Source organism: Pleurodeles waltl, chromosome 7 (genome assembly GCF_031143425.1).
Source record: "Pleurodeles waltl isolate 20211129_DDA chromosome 7, aPleWal1.hap1.20221129, whole genome shotgun sequence".
NCBI lineage: Eukaryota > Metazoa > Chordata > Amphibia > Caudata > Salamandridae > Pleurodeles > Pleurodeles waltl.
Genome location: NC_090446.1, coordinates 45,796,028 through 45,812,772, shown reverse-complemented (window position 1 = coordinate 45,812,772; position 16,745 = coordinate 45,796,028). Strand labels below are relative to the sequence as shown.

General features: G+C 45.5%; 1 protein-coding gene across 1 annotated transcript in view; it reads left to right on the top strand.

The window, feature by feature from the left end:
• TMEM139 (transmembrane protein 139) overlaps nucleotides 1-16,745 on the top strand; it is a 101,566-nt gene that overhangs the window by 77,246 nt on the left and 7,575 nt on the right. The window contains exon 2 of the mRNA XM_069242886.1: nucleotides 13,367-13,709. Coding sequence (XP_069098987.1) covers nucleotides 13,444-13,709 — 266 coding nt within the window. The 5' untranslated portion in view covers nucleotides 13,367-13,443. The remainder of the gene's footprint in view (nucleotides 1-13,366; nucleotides 13,710-16,745) is intronic.

Here is a 16,745-nt window from a genome sequence, read left to right as displayed (position 1 = left end):
CCCTCTGTCTCCTCACCCGAGTGGCGACATGGCAGCACCCTTTTTCTTCAACCGCGACTCTTGCAGGTAGCAAGACTTGTTTGTGGAATTTTGCCAAGGAAACAACGCTGCATCCTCCAGCACATCATGGGACATCTTGTGCACAAAGAAGAACCTCCTACCTCCTTTCGTTGGTGCAAAACCAGCAGCTTCTTCCAACCAGAGGCAGACATTTTGCACCTTCATCTGGGGTTTAGTGGGCTCCTGCCCCCCCCCCTGGACACTTTAGTGACTCTTGGACTTGGTCCCCTTCCTTTACAGGTATTCAGGTCCAGGAATTAGTCTTCAGTGCTCTGCAGTCTGTTGTGGTCCTTGAAAAATCCTTTATCACAACTTTATTGTGTTTTGGGGGAAATAGTAGTACTTTACTCCTGCTTTCCTGGGGTGGGGGTCTCCTTTACACCCTTGGTGTTTTCTCACACTCCCAGCGGCCCTCTACACACTACACTTGCCTAGGGGTGCATTCGCGATTCGCATTCCACTTAGCATATGGTTTGTGTTGCCCCTACGCCTATTGCATCCTATTATGTTTTACAGTGTTTGCACTACTTTCTGACAGTTTTACTTACCTGATTTGGTTAGTTGTGTATATTTTGTGCATGTTACTTACCTCCTAAAGGTGTATATCCACTGAGATATTTTTAGCACATTGTCACTAAAATAAAGTACCTTTATTTTTGGTAACTGAGTATTGTCTTTATTATGATATAGTACCTGTATGATATAAGTGGTATTTCCTGAGCTTTGCATGTCTCCTAGTTCAGCCTTGGCTGCTCTGCCATAGCTACCTCTATCAGCCTAAGCTGCTAAAACACTACTACTCTCTACTAATAAGGGATAACTGGACCTGGCATAAGTGGTAAGTACCACTGGTACCCACTACAAGCCAGGCCAGCCTCCTACAGTGTGCAACTTGATTCAGGCTAGCCTGGCAGATGAGGGGAGATTCCACAAACCGGTCCCAGGATGATTGTTTCCAGTCCAGGGAGGACCTGGCCTGCTAGTTCGGGCTCGACTGGTACCATGGGGTGCAGGGTCAAGACTAGTTTGCATAGTGTAAATGGGGTTTGTGGTAGTGCAATAGAGGTCTCAGCGAAATGGTGCCTGCCAAAAATTTGGGGCAACTCCAACCTCTGAAGGACTGAGATACTATGGATAACCCTTGGAATGATAGTCACCAAAAGAAACATTGTAAGACTCTGGGGTCTCCCACAACCCCCCCCTAATGCAAGACTGGGAAAAAGATATGGATTGGTGCATGCTGGCAGAGAAGGTGATGTACGATGGTTGGGGATGCCCACAAAAATGGACTAAAGTGGGGGGGCTGTGGAATGACTATAGAGGAAACCTATGTGACAATCCCACTTTTATACATGATGGCCGACCTGAGTAACTCTCCCCTTGATAGCCAGCTGAGTGTCTCAGAAGTAGGATGTAGGAATGGTCTTCCACCTGTAACTTGTTGTCATACCTACTACACCTTATGCATTGATATGATAATCCTTACTAAATATGCATTGATGTACACTGTGTATAATTGCCTTGAAGTTAATAAAAAGAGAGTTAAAAAAAAGACTGCTTTGCGTATGGCTGGTTCCAAACTGTGGTGGCACAGTGGGTATCAAAATGATTGATTGGGATGCAGTCCAAGCAATTGCCATTGGCTGAGATTACTTCAAGCATTCCATGCATCACCTTGTTGTTTTTAGGTTGAGTATAGCAGTGGTCAAGTGCTGCTTTTCCGAGGTGTTGGTATCTATGTGAGCTTTTAACCACGCCCACCTCACGCCCATCACTTTCACTTGTTTACGTGCTTGTTTTTCAAAAATCTTTTGTTATCATTAGTAAGTGCTTTGTTTGTCCCTCATTGGGGCAGTTTTGTTACCGCGTTGGGCACCGACTCTGTTACATGGATAATTGCATATGTGCCGATATGTTTGACTACGAGCCAACTTTTTTCCTTTTGTGCCTCCTTAGTGCTCATGCTTATGGCAGCCATGGCACTTTGAATCGGCTTGCTTATGTCAACTGTCTTACTTTTCATTTTTCCTTCTGTGGGTCTCCTTCATGCTCATGGCAGCCGTGGTGATTTGAATCAGCTCACTTATGTCAACTCTTTTAGTTTTCATTTTCAATGTATGAGGCAAGAAAATTCCAGTTAGGAATTTACAACGCTAATAGCCCTAACTCGAGCAAATGAAAGACCCATTGCATTGAAAATGCTTGTTCTATTTGCTGTCCTAAATGTGTCGGGTATATCCAGACATGCGTCCCCGGGCTCTCTGTGCCACCGGATTGAAACTAGCCTGGCTGATGAGGGGTGATAGCATTCCATTAATCACCTTGTTGTTTTTATCCTTTGGCCTAACAGCAAGGATGCTCTGTGGTCTTTTGTTGTAATCTGGCACCCTCTTGTGGTCATTCATGGTGATGCTGTAAGAACGCTGTCTGCAGTGGCCTTAATGGAGCAGTTGTCCAAGCAGCTGTCCTGTGTGTTTGTGCGCTGTACCATCCTTGCAAAACACAATCTGTCCCCCGTTCAGGTCCTAGTCAGATTTTACACACAATTTGAATTTCATACTATGCAAGAAAATACAGAATACAATTTACCAGCAAAATCCACACCAAAGCAGCTAATACTCCTAAGTAAATTGGAAGAACAATTGTGGGTTTTTTTTTCTGAAGAAAAAAAAAACACCATACTGTTTATCTTCTATAGTATTGCAGTACACTCCTTGAAAACAAATATATAATTCTTTTGAAGTATTCAAGGATTGTTTTTTTAATTCTGGGTGTTTTTGTAGTATGTAATCTTCCTTAAGAGTAAATGAGCAGTTAGAGAATCGTACGGCGGCAGAGCCAGTTCAGGAGTGGAATCAGATGAAATACTAGTGTGGAGGGCACATGAGGTGATGGAGAGAGAGGGGTCCTGGCTTGGATGTCTGTCGCTGTGTGTGAGAAGGTAGCCTCTTTCTAGCCTTGTTACCCCCACTTTTGGCCTGTATGTGAGTGTATGTCAGGGTGTTTGTCACTGTTTTCACTGTCTCACTGGGATCCTGATAGCCAGGCCTCAGTGCTCATAGTGAAAACACTATGTTTTCAGTATGGTTGTTATGTGTCACTGGGATCCTGCTGGTCAGGACCCCAGTGCTCATAGGTTTGTGGCCTATATGTATGTGTCACTGGGACCCTGTCACACAGGGCCCCAGTGCTCATAGGTGTGCATGTATATGTTCCCTGTGTGGTGCCTAACTGTCTCACTGAGGCTCTGCTAACCAGAACCTCAGTGGTTATGCTCTCTCATTACTTTCAAATTGTCACTAACAGGCTAGTGACCATTTTTACCAATTTACATTGGCTTACTGGAACACCCTTATAATTCCCTAGTATATGGTACTGAGGTACCCAGGGTATTGGGGTTCCAGGAGATCCCTATGGGCTGCAGCAATTCTTTTGCCACCCATAGGGAGCTCTGACAATCCTTACACAGGCCTGCCACTGCAGCCTGAGTGAAATAACGTCCACGTTATTTCACAGCCATTTTACACTGCACTTAAGTAACTTATAAGTCACCTATATGTCTAACCTTTACCTGGTAAAGGTTAGGTGCAAAGTTACTTAGTGTGAGGGCACCCTGGCACTAGCCAAGGTGCCCCCACATTGTTCAGAGCCAATTCCCTGAACTTTGTGAGTGCGGGGACACCATTACACGCGTGCACTACATATAGGTCACTACCTATATGTAGCTTCACAATGGTAACTCCGAATATGGCCATGTAACATGTCTATGATCATGGAATTGCCCCCTCTATGCCATCCTGGCATAGTTGGCACAATCCCATGATCCCAGTGGTCTGTAGCACAGACCCTGGTACTGCCAAACTGCCCTTCCTGGGGTTTCACTGCAGCTGCTGCTGCTGCCAACCCCTCAGACAGGCATCTGCCCTCCTGGGGTCCAGCCAGGCCTGGCCCAGGATGGCAGAACAAAGAACTTCCTCTGAGAGAGGGTGTGACACCCTCTCCCTTTGGAAAATGGAGTGAAGGCAGGGGAGGAGTAGCCTCCCCCAGCCTCTGGAAATGCTTTGTTGGGCACAGAGGTGCCCAATTCTGCATAAGCCAGTCTACACCGGTTCAGGGACCCCTTAGCCCCTGCTCTGGCGCGAAACTGGACAAAGGAAAGGGGAGTGACCGCTCCCCTGACCTGCACCTCCCCTGGGAGGTGTCCAGAGCTCCTCCAGTGTGCTCCAGACCTCTGCCATCTTGGAAACAGAGGTGCTGCTGGCACACTGGACTGCTCTGAGTGGCCAGTGCCACCAGGTGACGTCAGAGACTCCTGCTGATAGGCTCCTTCAGGTGTTAGTAGCCTATCCTCTCTCCTAGGTAGCCAAACCCTCTTTTCTGGCTATTTAGGGTCTCTGTCTCTGGGGAAACTTTAGATAACGAATGCATGAGCTCAGCCGAGTTCCTCTGCATCTCTCTCTTCACCTTCTGATAAGGAATCGACCGCTGACCGCGCTGGAAGCCTGCAAACCTGCAACATAGTAGCAAAGACGACTACTGCAACTCTGTAACGCTGATCCTGCCGCCTTCTCGACTGTTTTCCTGCTTGTGCATGCTGTGGGGGTAGTCTGCCTCCTCTCTGCACCAGAAGCTCCGAAGAAATCTCCCGTGGGTCGACGGAATCTTCCCCCTGCAACCGCAGGCACCAAAAATCTGCATTACCGGCCCCTTGGGTCTCCTCTCAGCACGACGAGCGAGGTCCCTCGAATCCAGCGACTCTGTCCAAGTGACCCCCACAGTCCAGTGACTCTTCAGCCCAAGTTTGGTGGAGGTAAGTCCTTGCCTCACCTCGCTGGGCTGCATTGCTGGGAACCGCGACTTTGCAGCTACTCCGGCCCCTGTGCACTTCCGGCGGAAATCCTTCGTGCACAGCCAAGCCTGGGTCCACGGCACTCTAACCTGCATTGCACGACTTTCTAAGTTGGTCTCCGGCGACGTGGGACTCCTTTGTGCAACTTCGGCGAGCACCGTTTCACGCATCCTCGTAGTGCCTGTTTCTGGCACTTCTCCGGGTGCTACCTGCTTCAGTGAGGGCTCTTTGTCTTGCTCGACGTCCCCTCTCTCTTCAGGTCCAATTTGCGACCTCCTGGTCCCTCCTGGGCCCCAGCAGCGTCCAAAAACGCCAAACGCACGATTTGCGTGTAGCAAGGCTTGTTGGCGTCCTCCCGGCGGGAAAACACTTCTGCACGACTCTACAAGGCGAGACGGATCCGTCCACCAAAGGGGAAGTCTCTAGCCCTTTTCGTTCCTGCAGAAACCTCAGCTTCTTCTGTCCAGTCGAAGCTTCTTTGCACCCGCAGCTGGCATTTCCTGGGCATCTGCCCATCTCCGACTTGCTTGTGACTTTTGGACTTGGTCCTCCTTGTTCCACAGGTACCCTAGATTGGAAATCCACAGTTGTTGCATTGCTGGTTTGTGTCTTTCCTGCATTATTCCTCTAACACAACTATTTTGTCCTTAGGGGAACTTTAGTGCACTTTGCACTCACTTTTCAGGGTCTTGGGGAGGGTTATTTTTCTAACTCTCACTATTTTCTAATAGTCCCAGCGACCCTCTACAAGGTCACATAGGTTTGGGGTCCATTCGTGGTTCGCATTCCACTTTTGGAGTATATGGTTTGTGTTGCCCCTATCCCTATGTTTCCCCATTGCATCCTATTGTAACTATACATTGTTTGCACTGTTTTCTAAGACTATACTGCATATTTTTGCTATTGTGTATATATATCTTGTGTATATTTCCTATCCTCTTACTGAGGGTACACTCTAAGATACTTTGGCATATTGTCATAAAAATAAAGTACCTTTATTTTTAGTATAACTGTGTATTGTGTTTCCTTATGATATTGTGCATATGACACTAAGTGGTACTGTAGTAGCTTCACACGTCTCCTAGTTCAGCCTAAGCTGCTCTGCTAAGCTACCATTATCTATCAGCCTAAGCTGCTAGACACCCTATACACTAATAAGCGATAACTGGGCCTGGTGCAAGGTGCAAGTACCTCTTGGTACTCACTACAAGCCAGTCCAGCCTCTTACACTGTGGCAGTGCAACAATGAGTTCCGCAGGACCTGGGTTAGAATGTCTTTCCTTGGAGCACTAAAATGACAATTAAACCAAAAGAGCCTTTTTAGTTCCCAAATGCTTTTGAGTGCTAATCAATCGATGCATTATTCAATATTATCTCAAGTTGTAATAACTATCTACTACCATTAATGCAACTCTAATGGTTAAATATTGGAACGTGGATCTCCAGCGTTCGTTTATGAGGGCCTGATCCATGCCAGGTTTTCATGCTTTCCACGTAGAATTAATATTAATGCAGTGAATCCCATTGGGCATCATTCCCATGTTAATGGTGTCCAGGGAGGCAGGCACAGTTTGGGTCCCTTGTTGCCCTCAAATGGACACACCTTTATTCGAGATGTTCAGGTATTGTCATGTGTTGTGATTTAAACTCGCGCTACAGACTCTTCAATTCTCTTCTCCCTAGGGTACAAGGAAGGGAAGAGGGACAGGCAGAGGGATTAGGGACAACAGGACCCCATAGTCCCTCAGTTTACCCTAAAAGACCCCCCTTAGGAGGCCCCCCCACAACAAGCCTTCTCCAGATCATGGAATGAGCGGAAGCCACATGGTTACTGAACCTGCTTCTGTAGTGTCTCTGTACCTCTTGGGTTAGTCCAATAAGTACCCAGTCCACACTGAGCACAGAGAAGGTGATAGGAATTGTTGTTACCTGACAGTGCTTAATTTGAGTTGGTGCTTTCCCTTACTTAGCACTGAAACTTAATTGTCACCAACAGCACTTATGACAGCTTCCACATGGTGGAGCTGTTTATTTAATTTAGAGATGAGCAGAACAATAGTTGTGTATCAATTCAATATGCTTTAAAACCAACTGATCCCTGTCGCCCGATCCATTCTTATAAATTTGGGAGTCTCAGATAATCTGAATTGTCACACTTGTAGCAGAGTGATAGCTAGTAGTTGTCTATGTACTGTCACTGGCAAGGGCAATGGGTGATGCAAGCTGTAGTGGCATCCTGACGAGGGCCCTGGCACGTAATTTTTTTTTTTTAACAAATCAGGCACAGTTACCTGACATTGGGCTGTTCCCTTTCATCCTATATGATTACAGCTGCGGTGTAGCATTCCCACCAGGGCTAGGTTTCTGAAAAGATCCCCAAGGTCTACGATCGACATCCTTCCGTTGTAGTCGGCTGCGCAGATCTTCTCAAAATGTATTCTTGCAAATTGATGGTGAGCACGTGGATGGCCTCATTCGCTAGTCCACGTGTTCTCCCTTTTGCTTTCAGGATGTCTTCCTGTGTCTGGATCCCATGAGTTATTCAATTCTGTTATAACATGGAGACGCTGGAAGGGAAGTACCACCCTCTTGTCCTCCAGTCAGATTAACTCGGATATGTCATCATTTTCTCTTTCCTCATGCGGAGAATCCTGGTCACCGGATCCTTCTTAAAGCTCTGCTCATTAACTTCTCAATCACCACATTGTTCAACCTCCTTGCCCTCACGAGACTGGCGTACACAATATTTCCATATAACTTATATGTACATCAGTATTGAAAGTACAATGAGCCAAATATGGCAATGCAAAGAACCTGGCACCAACGGCTTAAAGGGATTGTTTTTGGATTTAGGTCCCAATGTTGATCCAGAACTGGAATATTTCAGTATTTGGAGAGAGAGCTTTAAATCTGATGTTTGTCTGGCTTCTTCCTAGTAGATCCCTCATCCAGGTGGTGTGATCCTGTCCAGTGAGCTGTCTGACAGAGTTCCCATAATGCATCAGTCTTCATGGGGCTTCTGCTTTGTGATCATCATTTTTTTTTTTTTTTTTCTTTTGTTCCAAGTCCTCCTGTTTCTGGGCTCTCCTTTGTCTTAGATTGTCACTTGCAGTTACTCCATGTCAGTTCTGATGGTTGCTAGGTGTCCTGGTTCCCTGCTCCCCCTCAGAGACATCACCTGTCTCTCTAATACAAGCCCCTGAGAGATCTCATCTGTCTGACACTGGCCCCAGAGAGGTCTCAGCAGTTTTCTCCTTTGTACACCCATCTCTCCGGTGTCTGTTACTCTTTGTCTACTGAGCCTAAAATGGTTTCTGTTTTGACAGAGGACCTAGCCAGTGTCACGCCAAGGTTAAGGCTTAGTTTATAATAATAGATGACAATGACTTTATAAACAAATCTTAGTCGCCTAACTCCTGGACCTTTCTAAGTAGTCAGACTTTGCTAGGGCTGGGTAGACTCGGCATTATCTCTCTGCCAAAGCTAAAATGATCTACAAACAAGCACTGGCCCCACCAATAGGTCTGGCTTATAACGTGCTAACATATGCAAACACATTTAAGCACAGTCACTATTTTCAGGATTACTTTGATTTTTAGTGTTCCAAGATAAATTAGATTTCCATTTCCACTAACATCAAGGCCTTTTTTTTGTTGTTCTCTTGCGGGCATTTGATTTGGCGGCAGAAGGCACCTGTGAACAGTAATCTGAATGTAGCACCGGCCCAAGCTAGTGTTGTGTGGAGGACATACAGCCCTCCCTAAAAGAAAGTCCACATGCATCACAACTAGTTGTGCTGAGTGGCCACATCTTCTCCAAAGCCCATACACTCTAGGATCCCTTGAAAGCACCCACAGTCTCTCCTCAAAGATCCAAGCTAGCTGCACAGTGACACACATGTCTGGCTGCTGTTTTGCTTCATTGGTATTAAACAAAACATTACTGTGGTGGAAGATCCCTACAATTAGGTAAGTGTGTGTGTGTGTGTCTTCAGTTTCACTGCTATTGCCTGTGCTGTGTGGACGAAGGGAAAGCCTGATGCATGTGCTGTAATTGCAGTGGAAAAACAAAACAAGAAGTTGCTCTCTGTAAACCCTACATGTATGAGATAAAACATGTATTGCATGTGTTTATTCCAGTGTACCTTTAAGGTATAAACTATTCCCTTATGCATCGCAATGCAAGCACTTAATAGGAATCCAAATGGTTTACTAAACAGCCAATAACATTAGGTGGGAGAAAAATACTCCTCTGGGTGGAATGAAAGCTGACTAGTTGAAAAAGTTGAAGTGTTGATATCACAGAGGACATGAGGAGACTTGGTGGCTGTATCAACTGGAGTAGGACCTCTCCTTCGTCCTCAACATCTCGTCATCTATCAAACTGGTGCCACTAAGTTGCCTCTCGTCATGTCTGACAACTTTAGGAAGCCCTCTTTTAGCTTGTGTGGACAATATTGTGCCACTAGAGAGCTCCATTGGACCCCCACAGGGTAGCTCGTCCACTCTTACGTTTTTCTTCCCATATATTGTGGTGCAGCAATCCAAGCGTTAACTTAACCATTGGTTCTTCTAACTATGACACACTTTTAGTTACAAGCCATACCTATTGGCTTTGCCAGTGGTTGCTATGAAGTGCGTAACTCTAGGAGTTGGTTTGTTTCCAAGCAATCTGCATCCGAGCAATAGGGAACATTTGCACAGGATCACATAATTTCCTTCAGCGGGGAAGCCGTAGCTCGCTGCCAACCATCTATATTTGAGTCCACATCTTCTACAGATCTTTCAGTCTCGGATTGTCAGGTGTTTTGTGAGCTGCAGTCCAAGCAATGGGTCATATAGAGGACTGTCACAGAAAGCACTGTAGTAATGAAGCCCCAGGGGCTTAATGGACCTGACCCCCTTGCCAAAAGAACCGCCTGGCTCTTAACAGGATGAAGTAGAACCATTGAGAAAATTTACATTCAGAAGTTCATTAAGGTACTCCTATATTTTCTGTCAGTTCAGGAAAAAAACTACATTTGTGATGAAATATGTTTATGATCTTTCTCAGTGCTTTTTATGTGCAGGGCTGTGTTAGCCTTTCCCCCTTTCAGGGTTGATAACCTGAACCGGGACGCTTCTTCAGAAGCAGCTATGCACTTTATAATTTTTTCATTTTATTGTATTGTATAATATTACTTCCACAGGGATGACCCCTTGGCACACACAAGCATCTCTTACATTTTAAGTGTGCATTTTCCAGGTATGCCACTCTTATAAAGCACACACTTGTGGGACTGGAAGAGCTTTCTGCCTCAAAGGACTGCCCCCATGCATGGACAAGCATGTGCAGTGCCTCTGTTTCCTCTTTGAGCTAGGACAGCAGATTTTGTGATTGACCAAACTCTTCCTGCCCAACCTCCAGTTCTCAGTGCCGATGTGGGTGGAGTTTGTTTGCACACTCCAAGGTATGGAAGGAACCTTGCCATATGAATTATTCATGAAGGAGTGTAATATACATTTTGCGATCATTGATTAGGCCTCAACAAAGGGTTGTGTCCAGGTCTGGAGGCCACATCACCAGAAGAGTAAAGACCAATGACGAGGAACCAGCAATGGAGAAAGGATTTTTCCTCCGTTTCTGTGGGGATGTGCTAATGAACCGCGCTGGGTCTACACTGCCTCACCGGAAGCCATTGGAGAACACGATAAGTGCTCAGATGTCTAAAGAGGTGGATGTTTATCTACCAGTGGCCTCTAAACAAAAAGGCCATGACACAGGACCTGAATAGAAGGTGGTCTTTTTGGAGTGAAAGAGGGAAAAATAGGACAGTCGGGGACATCAAACGCCAGCAGTAGTGGAAGTGACCTTTCACAAACGTTTATTTCCAATAACAACAGAGTGCGCTCCTTGTTTCACCCACAGCCCCTCAAGAGATAGGTATTTGGCGCTGTGGGTTAGGCAAAGAGCAAGGAGTTGGGGTGAACCCGACACTTTCCCCCATTAATTTCCTTTCCTGGCACTCCCGCTTACATAACCCTATAGTGAAGGGGTAGCAAGGACAGCAGCCGGGGGAGCAACCACTTCTCCCACTACGCTAACCAATGTGCTTGAAGTGAATTCAAAGAATATTATTCACAGAAATCCTACCTAATAAAAGTGGGCGCAAAATAGCTGGTGACTGATGCCACAATAGGAATCAACCCAAGCAGACGTCAACAAACAAAGTAACATTGTGCGATGCTTATGGTGGGTGAGTGTTGGTGCTGATGGTCTGTGACGGACACAGAATCCTGACCACGGCACAAAATCTTTGGTGTCCACCAGAGGTTTCCCCAGCTGTGCTCTGGGGACCCTCTGTGGTCTGAGAAGCCTCCTCGGGGGTCCGTGACTGCTTAGAAAATTAACTAATATTAACAGATTAATAAATTGTATATAAATAAAGTGGCTAAATGTACAGTTGAGCAATTCAAATTCATTAAACAGAACATAGTATGGACGATGTGTGGTTTGAGATGAATTTAGAAAAGCTCCAACCTTCCTAATTAATATCTTTATTTTTTAAATTTTATTTGTTTGCTAATTAAATTAGGTGTGTTTGATGGAATGCTCGACTCTCTATTTTTTGTGTATTGTTTTGCGGTTCAAATCATCGACCATGTTTATGCTTGAGTCCTCGGCTTCCAGTATTGACACGGCGGAGGGTCCCTTGATTCCAATAATGATTTAGTGGTGGTCCCCATGGTTCCAGTAAAGAGAAAGTGGGTGTCCACAGAAGTCAAAAGGTTGAGGACCACTGGTGTGCACCAAAGATTTTGTGCTCTAGTGAGGATTATGTCCGAACAAGTTAACCCCCCATTTTTTAATTTAATCGTCTACAAGAATACCTCCATGCTTTTTCTGTTTTTCTTACTCCTACCTATACCCTGAGAGGTACATTTATGACCCAAGGATTTGCTCTGTGTGGAAGATACTTCTTGCCCTATGTTGATATTACACCACTAAGAAAATTCAGTCAAGCGTTGAAAAAGTCGCCTTTGGCAAAACACGTGTCGCCGGTTTTCCGCACACAAGTGTTTCACTTCACATCTTCACAAACTTCTGCTTTTGCCCAACTCTTCAACCATTTTCTGATTGTCTTTTTTAATCTTCCTCTTTTGATGGTTCTGATTAGAATTGGTCAACCTGTGTACATGAATTGATTGTGTCTCTGCACTGCAATTATTCATTAGGTACGCTTCCTAACTCAAAGTATTCATAAATCTTGGTACTTTACCCATGAACTTCACTTGGAGGTGGGCGCCAGGTCTTCCACAAAACAATTCACCCAGCCACTGATGCATTTTTGTGCGCCCCTATTTTGCCCATTGACAAAATCACACACAAACTCACCAATCCACAAAGTGCTTTCATTTATAATCCACCCACACCTATTGCCCTTGCAATACCTGTTACCTGTTTTATTATTTGTTAAGGACATGACAAAGTAGGCTGTGCTTGTAGCTGCTGCAAAGATGCACAAAGAAGGTGAAGCAAAAATACCCAATGAAAGGAGAGTGATGCAGCCTGGGGCCCAGGGGTTGGCTCAGGACACCCAGAATGGATACTCTCACGTACGACGACTCATGGTGGTACTTCCTTGCATAGTCTGTAGTTGTGCTGAGAGGAGGCCTTGGAGCAGGTCCTCTTGGACTCTCATTGGAACCCTAGGCCTAGGCAAACATCAGGTTTTCCACACTTGTTTAAACGCAGAGTAAGCATGACAAGACATGTGAGTGGGTGGTGAGACCTCTGCAGAATCTCTGTTGAAAGAGGAAGGTCTGATTCTGCCATACGTCAGGGTCAGAAACTCTGGTCTCCCTGACAAAGTGGCTTCTTGCCAATAATAATACAAGTCTGTGCAGTAAACACTGCCACATGAGCATGTGGCCTTCTGATTACACATCTGTCTCAGTGATGCATGATCCCTTTTAGGTATTGCTTCTGTTTAAAAGGAGAATGATTGCTGTGGGGTCCAGTATTCTCCAACATTTTAGTGAGACTGTGTTCCTTTAGCCATTCAAGTCCCCTCGAGTTCACTCCCAGCAATATGAAGCTGCTGTGAGGTTGCTAAAGGCCCATAGATTGCTTTGATTCCTCCTTCCACCCCATGTACACCTCCTAAGAACCCATTCAAGCTTTCTATAGACCTCAGTGGGCGTGAGCCACAGGCAGTTGCAGAAAAAGGCTTTTGAGAGACTCTCAGAATGTAATTTTGCTCTCTTGGCCCTTTTGCTCATTTAGAAACCTGGTCCTATCTGAGGCCTTTTGTTTCAAACTGATGGTCCCTGATGGCCTAAGGTGGCTGCAATCCATCGCTTAATGTAGCACCAGCCCTGCCCTCCGCTTTGGGCGAACTTTACAGTATACGCTGTTATTTTTCTTTCCACTACACCTGCAAGCGCCTGATGCAGTCTTCTTCCTGTGTGTTCACAGATGCAGGTCTCTGGCAGTGCTAGGGCAGGACATCGCACCGGTGCTGCTGAATCTGCCGCCCTTCCTCCGGCGTGGCCATGTCCTCCGTGAAGATATGGAACGGGATCACAAGGAGCCTGTTGACCTTGGGTATGGTCATGCTCATCATCGGCATCATCCTGGTGACCATCCCGGGCAACGTCTTCACCATCGGCGTCTTCTTCCTGGTGGCCGGTGTCATCGGGGTGATCATCTACCTGCTCTTCACGATAGTGATGTGTTTCGCCAAGCGACCGTCCACGCAGTCTTCGGCTGTGGAGACGGCAACCCAACAGAGAAGGGTACGAGAGGAGACCCAAGAGAGGTGAGCAAGCCAATCAAGCTCCTCTGCAGACTGTCAGTCTGTCTTTTCTGCTCTGCTGCCCATTCTCAGCCTCCCGTCACCACCTTCACAGTGCTGCCCCTTGTCCCACTAGTGTCTGTGTCTACTTCCATCTGGGGTGCACCTCCCTCTCCACACTTTCAGTTGTTAACACAGACGTTTACGGTGTGAAATCGGGTATGCCTCCAGTGCTCCTTCACATCTGACTCTGAATACGAGTTTGAGTCTATATTTATACCTCTTTACCGCTCTATCTTCTCCCGGTCATTCCCTCCTCTCTTGCCCAGACTTCCACCATCTCATTTCTTTCTTGTGCCTGCCCATCTCCTTCAGCCACACCTTTCCTGCTCTGATTTCTCCACCTCCACCTTCCTTCTCTAATTTACTTCTTTTTAAGCCTTATCCTCAATTCTCCCTTTTTCTAGAATGTTCTGCTTACCTTGACTCTCACAGTATTCCCAGAACACCCCCTTCCACCACCTTTCATAACCAATCTAAGAGCCTGCCCATCGCTCAGGAAACCAGAGCATAAGTCCATGGGTGGTTGTGTGGGCAATGATATAAATGTAATGAATGGAAGAGAAACAGTAGGTGTTTGGGAGAGCGAATGGGGCGGCCCAGTGGAAGAAGGCCACTGTCCCTATGTGGTATAAGGGACCCCAGAACTAAAAAAGGTGATCTAGTATAATCTACTTTTATCACTCCAAGAATGTCTTCTTCAATGAAACCACCCTGCCCAAGAAATGCCTCCCACAAAGACCACACTGCATTCAGCCCTCTTCCAACCAATGCTTCATGGTGTGGTGTGGTCCCCATCCATCAGTACACTTCAGAGCTTCTCCGGGAGTGTCTAGTGCTGTATAAACATATTTACACTACTAAGTATTTTCAGATAGACTGCTTTCTGGGATCAAGACAAACCCCCTGAGTTGTGTTTGTGAGATCATCTGAGGAGATCTTACTCACTACAGGACTGGAAGTTCAATCTGCATTCAGTGTGTTTGTCTGTGCTGCACAGTGCATTGTCAGTTCCTCCAGGTCACTAGGTCAGGGCATGTGCAACACACAGTAACTAAACTTAACACACTACTAGTTGCACTATCACCAGTGTCACACTTAGACATGTATGTATCCATGTGTTGTAAGTAAAAATAAAACATAGCAACATGCTATTTCCTCCTAAGTTTCCAGGAACTGGAATAACATCCTCACATCCACAAGGACCGCCCAACGCTGCTTCCATTTAGGAAGGAGTTGAAGATTCACCTCTTTAAAGAGCACCACATCACAACCATCCTCACCTGTCCCGTGTTTACTTTGTGCCTATGTTCTATCCTGTAGAGCACCCTGCTGTCTTTTTGCTAGGTCCACACTATAGAAACACCTTATAGATACTAAGTATTGCATGAATTAGCTGGGAAGCAATACTGAACACCACAGGGTGCTTTATTTCGATGCAAAATTCTGTACATTGTTTGAATTTACACCTTTGAATTACTCAGTTTCATACAGAGATACATATGTTACATAGATATGAACACATGCTTACTTAGATCACATGTAACCCCTAGCAAATGAATTGGGTTCTTCTATAGCAAAACCCGCGACATGATTTGCCACATCAAAAAGTGATGCATGGTTTCTTTGACTTAATCTCAGCCACTGGTAATTAGATGACCTGTATCCCAGTACAAAGTTTGTTTTCCCACCTTCCCACCTCTGATTAGGTACAGCCATGTGCCAATCAGGCTTGGTCCTGCCCCAACGGGATCATTCCGTCCCAAACTACCAAGCCAGGTCCACTCGGAACCAAAACACAAGCAATCCAAGGTGGGTTTTTGTGTAGTTGGGCTTTTTCAGTCATGTAAAGCTTGGTTCTAGTGGCACAGTGAGCCTGGGACCCACGTCTATGGCTGGGTCTAATCTGAGGTGAGATGGTGGGCAAAAATGCATGGAAGGGAATGCTACTCAGAATGATTGCCAGTGGTTAGACTATTTGCGAGCATTCCTCCCAACATGTTTGTGTGTTTCATGCAACATCCTACCGGCCTCAACAATGCTGAGACATGGGTGGCTGCAAGCGCTGTGTACCAAGTATGAGGTGCACTGTAATCAGTGGTGACGTGTAGCAGTGTCTGGGAGCTGCCCCAAACCTACAAAGTTTAAAATAGGTTTATAAAAAGTATAAATAAACAAGAAAAAAAAAAGACTGGCCCACCGGTCCTTGGCACTAGAATGGACTACTGTGGGTCCTGCTTGGGAAGTATGCCGTCACTCAGAAAGAAAGTAACCAGTGGCTCACGTGGGCTGACCCACCGGCCCATGCTGAATGCTGAATGCTGAATGCTGCGGAGAGTGAAAGCTAAACGTGAATGACAGTTGAACAGACCAATGGATAAAGAGGGCTGACTGATAATGCCTATAAGTGCAGCTTGTGTCTGTCCACACCAAGAAAAGGATACAAATAGTGCCTTGTTTACTGCCTGACTTTCTGAGAGCTGGATATGCTAGTCACAAGTTTAATAAAATGAATAATTAAAAGATTATTTGTCAGTATTTTTATTTTTCACATTGTTTCTCTTTAGGTCTGTTGCCATTTAGTCAGTGTTCCTGCCTCTCATCTGCTTTCCCGATGTCATCTGTCCTCTCTCCTTTACCTTCTTTTGCAACCCTGCTTTTTATGTTGACTGCTGATAGTTTTATGGGAAATAATAAAACATAACAACGCATAACAGGACCAGAAGCAGTGCAAACTAGTCAAAAACCAAACCAGGGAAGACTTTGTGTTCCTTCATATGTGAGCAAAACAAACTTTATAAGCATGGCTGTTAGGCAAATGTATAAAGGTACAAAATTCTCTTTAGTACTATGAGCTCAATTTCATACCCTCTTGACTCTCGAACCCTTCCAATTTCTTTTCCTCCGTTTATTTTCATATCCTCTTTCATCTCATTGGCTTATTTCTTCTTTTTTCCTTGTGTTCTTTTTCTTACTTTCTCTCATTTCCTCACTCTACTT